The sequence below is a fragment of the Scardinius erythrophthalmus genome (genome assembly GCF_964197995.2).
Source record: "Scardinius erythrophthalmus genome assembly, chromosome: 21".
Classification (NCBI taxonomy): Eukaryota; Metazoa; Chordata; class Actinopteri; order Cypriniformes; family Leuciscidae; genus Scardinius; species Scardinius erythrophthalmus.
The window spans coordinates 23258960-23269270 of NC_138241.1; the positions used below are offsets into that span (position 1 = coordinate 23258960).

The 10311-nt window shown below is 37.6% G+C and overlaps 1 protein-coding gene across 1 annotated transcript; it reads right to left on the minus strand.

The window, feature by feature from the left end:
* Window positions 1-3: 3 nt before the first annotated feature.
* Window positions 4-10254, minus strand: sec23ip (SEC23 interacting protein). Its single transcript, XM_081351315.1, has 18 exons — window positions 10038-10254; window positions 8541-9100; window positions 7476-7683; window positions 7013-7206; window positions 6830-6919; window positions 5904-6024; window positions 5613-5702; window positions 5337-5478; window positions 3744-3952; window positions 3348-3445; window positions 3040-3207; window positions 2858-2953; window positions 2604-2777; window positions 2317-2472; window positions 2035-2137; window positions 1053-1238; window positions 799-964; window positions 4-707 (listed from the first exon to the last, which is right to left on the minus strand). Exons 1-18 carry the CDS (start codon window positions 10168-10170, stop codon window positions 626-628), a joined length of 2976 nt encoding a protein of 991 aa, XP_081207441.1. The 5' UTR covers window positions 10171-10254; the 3' UTR covers window positions 4-625.
* Window positions 10255-10311: the final 57 nt, after the last annotated feature.

The following is a 10311-nucleotide window of genomic DNA, read 5'->3' on the forward strand; positions in this document are numbered from 1 at the left end:
ATACAAGAAGCTATTTTTAATGTTTGTCCCTAAAATAAACCATGAAGGTGTGCGATTAGATGCTTGATCGAAATCAACAGAAGTGATGCAGCAGTGTGAACCTTGAAACATAGACCTGCTATTTGATTTCCAGCAGTTCTGTCATACATTTTGCTTCCAAAACACCAGTAAATATCAGTTTACTCAAATATACCAATTTACAGAAAATAACTTTAACATAACTATAACAAGCAAGAGCAACAACCGCTACTAATAGTTCAGTTTATTATGATTCTTGGTTGTAGTTTTTACACAGCATAATCAATATTCCTTTTCTAACTCTAGATAAAGTTTGTTAATACCATTTGTATCCATTTGCAATTGCACACAAACTTGCAGCTCTATAAGCTATAAAAATTGTATTTTAAACTGTTGCAGTGGTATTGAAATCCACTATTAATTTCTTAATTTAAGACACATGGAATAATACAAGTGTATTCATTTTATACAACAGACTACAGGAAAATAAAATAACAAAAACTGCTGGGACAGTCCCAGTTGAAGAGTTGAAAACTGTTTAAAATATTTATTTATCTTCAAAGCAATATGATTTCTGATGTATGAGGAGTTTTAGTGACCCATTACATTAATGCATTGGATGATCTGGCCGTACATCCATGGATTTATAAATTTCCTTGAGAAGCAGCAGAGCTGTATCTTCAGATTCCCTGAGGAAAGAGAAAAAAAGAGTCTTTATTGTATTTCACCTAATGACAATAATACAATTACATAATGATATTGTTATGGAAGATCACATACCAGTAACACAGATGGCTCTGGAGTGCGAACAGGTATTCGTTAAAGCTCTCGATGGGTTTCTCTTGCAGGACGTAGTCAATGCGATTCCCTCCATTCAGCAGGCCCACTTTTACATGTGTCTCCTCTTCCTTCTGAGGCTCTGGACTCTCAACCATCTTACTCTCCTCTGCAAACAAACATCCAGATTCAGTTTGCGTTGAAGTGTGCACAGTGAACTGATGACACTAAGAGGATATGCATTGTGGGTGACTCACCATCCCCTTCCTGCATTTCCTCTTGTGCTTTGATCTGACTGGCGACCATGGCGAGCTGTTCGTGCAGTTGAGCAGAAGAGGTGTGAGCACGAGCAAACTCGTTTAGAGTCTGCCAAGCAGTCTTCAGAGAGCTGATGAAGCCGTGCTTTAAGTCAGAGCCCATCCTGGATAAACTCTCTTTTAATTCTGGATGCAAGACACAAAAAATAAATGTTGTAACCAAGAAAATTAATGCATTCTATTATAAGTTACATTTAAATTACAATAATGCTTATTTATTTTTTTACTTTGCTTTGCTTTATCAACACCAGAAACTTTTGCCCTGTACAATTTACTCATTTTTAAAATAATAATAATGAATTATTTATATAGCTATAATTAATAATTAATTTATAATTAAAAAAAAAAATGAAACTGTATAAAATGCAAAGAAATTGTCAACAGGGTTCATACACATTTCTACCAATAAATTTCCATGACTTTTGAGGCAAATATTCATGACCTAACGTTCCATGAAACGTCTGCTTATACAAGTAAAATAAGAATAAAAATCACAGCAGATCTTAACTAATTTATGACAAGCTATGTGGTTAATACAAAATAAACATTTATTTTATTATTTACTATTCGTTTCAGCGATGACTTTTCTGAACGCCTCTGATTGGCCATCACAATCATAAGCTCAACAGAAATGCGTGTGATTGGTTATAATGCTCATTGCTGCAAAACAAAATCTGATGGAATGCCGCAGTCAGACAGATCGAATTAACGTTATGTACTGTAGTTTGTTTAACTAATATTATCACTTAAACATATATCCTATTTTTTAAATCTTTTGAAAAAAGACTTCCATACCTTTCCCAAAACTTTCTGGGTTTATTTCTTTTTCCAAAACTTTTCCAGGCCTGAAAATTGCTATTTTAAAAATCCATGACTTCTCCAGGTTTTTAATGACCGTACAAACCTTATGTTTAATACATACCGAGATGAAGCCTCTTCCTCCCTTTATGATGAGGGATCAAAACCGGTTCCAGTTCAACGTCTGGTAAGATCATGGGTTCAATCCTGTATGCAACTGGATCCAACTGAGATCACAATATCATTAATGTATTAGCAACACAGCTAACACTGAGAATGTTACATTTCCAAATCGTGTTGTTCATTATTCTTCATTTACACTGACACTTTAGTCGTAAACCACATGATTTCAAAAAGATCAAATGCAGCTGTAGAGAAGCAGTTGACAATCTAAGACACAACTCACTGGATGGTAGATATTGAAGAACCCTTTGCAGGTGGGAAGCTGGTAAGACTCTTCAATTTTCTCTACCCCACGTACTGTCAGAAACATCCCGATGGGAGAGCCGAGAGCAAAGAAATTCACCGGTTCAAAGTCTAGAGCATGATACACCACCGACACCTGGAGGAGAACATCCAAAATTGCAGAGTATATTCACGTTTCAGACCCACAATCAGCTTCTGACAAAATGACCTTTATTCAATCATCTTGGTCCATAGATCAATTTGGGACAGTGTAAATTCAAGCTTTACCTGTCCTGTGCCTATTTCGAAATAGTTGTAATCTACATGGATTGAGGACATGTTCCTTCCCACTGGCAGTTTGCTGATGGAAGGATCTGGTGTGGGCTCTGTCTGGACGGGAAGTTGGGTCTCTTTTGGTTCCTCTTTTTCTACAGTTTTCTCTTTCACAGCCTTTCGTGCAGCCTGTCGAGAAGAAAATGTGTTTCAAAGCATCACATCAGAATGGACAAATGAAAACCTGATGCAAAAAACTGAAAATTTGCCTGTTTTGCAGACTTCTCTTTGACAAAGTTGGCAAGTTTTTTACGTGGCCCCAGAGGAATACCCATTTCCTTTAGGTCATCTATTGTGCATAACAGCTGTAATAGAGATAGAGGAATAGCAGTGATGAGTTGCTTATTGTTTTAATATTAAAGGTGTTAAAACTAATTTAAAATGCTCTCACTAGAGACTCAATATCAATCCTCTCAGTTTCAAAGGTGCTCAGATACTCAGACAAACTCAGCATCTCCAGAACAGATGACAGGTTGCCAATCTCTTCTTCTTCCTCTTTGGCCTCTTCCTCAGCAGCCGCTACAGTAGCCACTTCATTGGCCTGGACGACGGCAATTCCCTATAATAATAAAATAAGGTCATCTTAAACACCCATTAAGGTCGTGTGTTCCAGGGATGCCATAAACAGAACATGCCATAATACTACTTCAATTAATGTGCAGCATTTTTAGATCATCCTCATCCAAAATGTACTGATACCTGTTTCACATTAAGCGGAGCATTTCCATTGGTTACTGGGCCTGATAAAGGTGAGCAGACCTTCTGATTGGACAGCAGGTCAAAAAGTATCAAAGAGCCTATAGATTAGGGGAAATAAGAAATTGAAAGAAATTTGTAATACTAGTTTAGTTCAATACATGGTGTTGTTAAACGCTAAATGTACTCTAATAGTGCATCACTTTAGTTCAAGCTTTATCTTAAAGGTATAGCGAAGGATCTTTCCGAATTTTAGATAAGACCCGCCCTCTCCACTTTTTGAAAAGTTTGATTGATTCACCAGAATGATTGACAATTAGGAGGACCAATAGTATAGGTGATCCACCCGGAAGTAAAAAATCCTCCGCTATACCTTTAATCAAAGGAAAGGATTCTCACCCAAGCTGTGTCCAGACACGGACACTCTGCCTTTGAAGTCTGGGTTTCTTTCCATGAATAGTGTGTGTAAGCGGTTGATCTCAAAAGCCACGGTGTCCATAATGGTCTGACAGTAGGTTGGGCTGTTGTAGAAAAGCACGTCTAAAAGCGTTTCATTAGTGAAGTGACGCAAACGACCTGTGCTGGGCAGAGTAATCTTCTTTATCCTCCTACATGATTAAAAATGTAAAAGAGAGAACGAACTAAATTACAAAACAAAACGTTTATGATATAACAGACAACATAATTTGGGCAAAAATGTATAGAGATTTCAAGTTCATTGGAGGACCAAATGAGGGGAAAGAGAATTATTTTTCAATAATCTTAAAAAAAACTCTGTGAAACTTTTTTCAGAGAGGGATAAGATATGATCAAAAATACAGTACAAACAGCAATATTGTGAAATATTATTACACAATTTAAAATTGCTTTTCTATTTATTTTTATAAATGTTAAAATGTAATTTATTCCTTGATCACAATTTGATCAAATCAAGCTCCGACAGACGCCAACAGACTCCAACATGGGTAACACACTGATATATAAAAAAAAAAACAGACGAAGTGTCTGTTGCTGTCTGTCAGTGCGGTGTGACGTGTGAGTTGACCTTAAGGCATCCTTGCTGTATAAAAGTATTAAATTCTTTAAAAAAAGAAAGAAAAAAAAAGAAACTTTTGAACAATAATGTACAGGGTGGGCCATTTATATGGATACACCGTAATAACATGGGAATGGTTGGTGATATTAAAGTCCTGTTTGTGGCACATTAGTATATGTGAGGGGGCAAACTCCTCAAGATGGGTGGTGACCATGGTGGCCATTTAGAAGTCGGCCATCTTGGATACAACTTTTGTTTTTTCAATAGGAAGAGGGCCATGTGACACATCAAACTTATTGGTAATGTCACAAGAAAAACAATGGTGTGCTTGGTTTCAACGTAACTTTATTCGTTCATGAGTTATTTACAAGTTTCTGACCACTTATAAAATGTGTTCAATGTGCTGCCCATTGTGTTGGATTGTCAATGCAACCCTGTTCTCCCACTCTTCACACACTGATAGCAACACCGCAGGAGAAATGCCAGCACAGGCATCCAGTATCCGTAGTTTCAGGTGCTGCACATCTCGTATCTTCACACCATAGACAATTGCCTTCAGATGACCCCAAAGATAAAAATCTAAGGGGGTCAGATCGGGAGACCTTGGGGGCCATTCAGTGTGTGAAGAGTGGGAGAACAGGGTTGCATTGACAATCCAACAATCCAACAATCACCCATCTTGAGGAGTTTTCCCCCTCACATATACTAATGTGCCACAAACAGGACTTTAATATCACCAACCATTCCCATGTTATTACGGTGTATCCATATAAATGGCCCACCCTGTATATTTTGAATAGAATTGACAATTATATTTATATTTAAATGATATATTGGTGGCTGAAGGGTCAGTACAAAATAAAGTAATCAGCAAAAACGGGAACATTAGTTTTAGGCCTAATATAGAGCACCCAAGTAAGACTTCCTGTGAATGTGGCTGAAGGTTGTGTCTCTACCTGTCAACCCCTGTAGCGTCACCGTGCAGAGCCGTGTGCCAATGCACAGGCAGAAACTCCACACGACTAATGACATGATCATCACGAGCCTTCTTAAAATGACTCTGCAACAACTTCAAGGATACACTGCGGAAGTCATCCACTGCAAACACACAAACACAGTTTGAATGAAGCGCAATATATTGTGTTCAAGAATTCACATCAAAACAGAAAGATTCGTTTTTACTGAAAGTGTTTGACTTAGAAAACTGTATTCACAACTTGCGTAACACATACCACACTCCACCATGCTTCTGAACCTCAGGTCACAGACGGGGCCAATGCCATGCACCATAAACACCAGATGATCCACCTGAGCCATCTCGCCTAGACAGGAAAAGACCTTTTTCTTCAGTGAATCTGCCATGCTATGCATTCACCATCAAATAATACCGAAGAATCTTTAGTTTGAAGGCTGTTTGACAAGTTGTATTTTGAAACTTGGGGGATTTTAAAGTGAGAAAGCAAAATAATCACTAATTTTTTGTCTGGCTTTAGTGAGAAAATGAGAACAAAAGACCGATTTACCATCAGGAACTTCATCTTGATCATCGTCCACACCCCTCTTGACAACCCGAGGTCGGGTCTGACCGTCCTGTGTCGTGCCCCACTCATCAGGCATGGCAGACGGCTGAAACTGCACAATCACCTGAGGAACCAAACAATCATTTAAGCAACAAGAAAAAAAGTGTTTACTATATCTAGTGTCTATTCTAATGATACGTTTGCATGACAACGATGTATTAAAACCAGAAACATTTTTCCTTCGCATTTTCCGTGTACAGATGACAATCCCCGTTCACACTGATCCACGAAAATGACTAAATATGCTGTATTATGCATGCCAGGCCAGTAGTTGGCGATGTCATTTTGTAAAGAAGCACTGCCCACCTATAGACCAGAGCAGCACCCTGACAGGTATGGAAGCGAGGCTGTGAGGGATAGATTTACCGTGCTTTCAATGGAATCCGCTATAAAAAGTTGTATAAAGCTCCTAGATCACTTATAATTTTCCACAGCTCATATTGAGTGGGGTTTTTTGTCCGAAATTTTGTCTCGGAAAGATATTTTTTGCAGTGTTTCATCAGCAAAACAATCCAAAAGCACATTAAATAACAGTACTATCCACTGAAAAGATGCATGTCTCCCTCACAGCCTCGCTTTCATTCCCGTTAAAAAACAAAGATTGCGCTGTTGTGAATAAGGTCAATAGACTGAACATGTAATACGCATGCGCATGATCTCACCGTTTTCACAAATTCACTTTTTTGTAATTTACACAAAGACCAAAACTGAATCTTTTTGAAAAACTTGCACTTTGAAACCCGTCTTCAAAAGTTAGCATTTGCATGCTCCTCAAAACACTGTTGTTGTGTAAATAAATGGCCACAATGCATAAAAAGTTTTCCGTTTTTAGTTGAAAACTGCCTTTTGAGCATTTCAAAAAGTTGTACCTTTGGATTGTGCATTACGATGGTCTCACCAGATGGGAATTCCAGTCGTCGGTGCCACTGATTAGTGGTAACAGCTTTCTTATATTCGACCTGTTTACAGCAGACAACAATGAGCAGTTAAAATGTCATCCTAAGAGCCTGTTCTGAATACTGATGAGAAAAAAAGTATAGGGAAGCACAAACCTCCAGCTTCTCACTGAATTCTTCTGAATATGGGATGAAGCGACTGTCTGCGTCTCCTTTGTAGAACCAGGAACAGCGGCGGACCTCGGTGGGCTCTTCCTCCCAGTACACAGAGGTCCGTGTGCGGTCGTACAGCTGCACGTCATAGCGCCCTCCGTCCGTACACACAATCACATTCTCTGGATCTGGCTGAACTGAAGCAGCAGATTGCGAAGTGACTATGTTGTGAAATAGACTAAGAGTGGCCACATGCTCTTAGCATACATAGAAAAACACTTTTAAATCAGTTCATCTCAAACAAATTAAGTTACAGTGACAGAGGCATTTAGCCTAACATTCATTCAATTTAGTTACCTTAAAAGTAAACATGCAGGCTCCATACTTCATAAGTTAGAGAACTAATGCCAAAATTGTGTCAGCGCCTTGTAACATTTTTCTGCCATGAAAACACTCCCTGTCTTACCAGAGTTGAACGTCTCTTCCAAGCGAATGGAATCCAGAATACTAAAGGGAAGCCAGACCATCTTTGACTCCACTTGTTTACAGTAGAACCAGTGATGTTGTACAGGTTCATAAACATTATATGTGTATGGCACCATTGAGTTAGCAGGGACTAACGGTCCAGCCATGCTTGTTGTTGCAGGGGGCGGAGGAATCTGTGTTGGGGGAGGCTGGGGAATAGCAAAACAGTATCAGGACAAAGTGCAATCCCTTTTTTAAAAAGTTAAATATATATATATATATAAAAAATACTAAATGTTACTGTATATATATAAACAAAATATACCAGGTTTCTTAAACATGCTTAACACACTGAACTGAATAAACTTAAACAGTTTTATCTTTCTCGATTTTATCAACATTAAATAAGGATGCACCAAAATCAATATTCTGATCGATACAAATCTGCTAAATATTATTATGAAAAACTTTTTTTAATAAAGTGAATTTAGGTATTACAACATTATGCTGTATCAGTATTTATAACTAAAACTATTAAAAATGTATTAGTGGCCACTGAAAGCTAAAATAAAATATAATAGGATGAAATAAGAGTGAAATAAGTTTTAAGTTGAAGTACTAAAACTAAATTAAAATGGAAAATATAATAATTCAAAATATTACTAATACTAAATACTAAAATAACTGTATTGTGCAGTATGAAAAAATATGATTTTATTTGATGTTATTGTATTATTAGTATTTTTAAAGACTAACTTTAAGTGAGCATTATATGATGGCAAAGATAATCTAAATGTAAAATATAGGAATTTAGCATCAACAATTTAATATCAATATCAGCTGATATAAATCAAATATCAGTTGATACCAATAAAAACAAAACAAAATATCTCTAATAAGGGCCGACAACCAATATGGTACGATATATCATGCATTTCTAATGCACACTCTAACAACTCTGATAATGGCAGCAGATGATATTTTGAGTAAAATCCTTCTTATTACTATAAATTTAAGATTTAAGATCATAGTGATTTAAAGACAAAGATGGCATTACATGACCAACCTTGGTGAACACTGTGGGTGGAGTCTGGAACGTGGGTGGAGTCTGGAACGAGGGTGGAGTCTGGAACGTGGGTGGAGTCTGGAACGAGGGAGCAGGTATCGCCTGAGAATAGGGGTTTAGATGCTGGGGTGTTTGGCTGGGGGTCTGCTGCTGTACTTCAGGAGCCATGAGATAGGGATTAGCTTTGCTACTGGCAGCTGTGTGCCGGTATGGATTATAGGACTGCTGGGTGCTCTGCGGAGGAGGAGTCGGTGCATTAGGCGGAGGAGTGTATGTACGCACAGGGGTCTGATTAGGAACACTGCCATACTGCTGACTGGGGTTCATGTGAGATACTGGCGGGTTCAGAGGCAGACTAGCTGCAATGGATACAGGCGACGGGCCAGTTGTAGATGGAACGACAGTGGCGACTGGAGGAGGGCATGGCTGTTGCCCAATAGAAGCAAACGGGTCGCTGCTGTTGGTGACGCTTGAGAAATAATTGAACGTGGAGGCCTGAGGAGCTGCTGATGACGTCTGACCAAGAAAACTGTCTTCTTCTCCAACTTCACTGACATCATCTTTACAGAGGATGATATAAAGAAATGCAAAGCAAATTTATAGTTTATAATATTAGTATAAAATATTAATAAATATATTAGCATTTATAACATAGAGAAACATAATATAATCAGTTGGTTAGATTATTTAAAAAAAGCATATCATCAATGGTAAGCATTTTATTTTCATTTTTAAAAAATAAATGAATAATCAGAGTGCACTCAGGCTATAGTAAATACTTCCCTGGATTTAATTGGTCGCCCTGCATTAACAGAAACCCTCAAAATTAAAATAAATGTATTTTTTATTAAAATAAATTATGATAAAAATGATTGAAGACTGACTTTGATATTTGCTTGATTTTATTAATGGTTTCATAAATGTCTGACAGTGTTTATAAAGAGTTGGAGAATATGGGGAAAATGCATATACATTTTTTTTTAAATGAACCTTGTCCTTATTTGTGGATATAGCAGTAATGGTTCTGAAAAAGAAACAAATGTATATTTCTGTGTTCCTATACTATATAATGTCATTTAAATTACGTTTTGGTGTGATGACAGGTGGTTTTAGGGACAGTGAGTGACAATGCAATGCAATCTCATAATTTTGATGAAGACTAACGGCAGTTTTGAGTTAAGAACATAGCAAAGAAATCTGATTAATTTCACACTGAAAATGTTACCGTTTAGTACATATTTGCCCAGTATATAAAAGCAAGTGTAACGTCAACTGTTCTCCTTTACTAATTAAGCAAATAAAATCAATACAAAATTCATAAAATATTTGACATCAGTAAAAACGGGAAACTCTGTTTACTGGATTTAAGAGTGAAATAATCTTACAGAAAGCATGATCTATTTATCATAAAGAGAAGAGACCTTTGAGCTGAAAAACAGAAGAAAGCTAACATCACTAGCCACTAAAGCAGCTCAGTTGAAGACTTTATAAGCTCACCTCCTGATAAAACCGCCGGGCCGGTGGCCTGACTGACTGGCAGGAACGGCAGGCTGAAATTGAACTCCGGTGCTCCTGAAAACAGCAGATTTGCGCTGCTGTTAGGGATGTTATTGGCTTTCCTATCAGCCATTTTCAATCAAAAATTACACGTAGCTTGTCCTCCAGTCGGAACAGGCAGAGCTTTTTTCTACAACACTTCCTGGTTCGTCACTGTGGAGATAAAGGGGTTCTCTGGATTTTCACAGATCTTTGCTTCATTGATAGTCTGAAA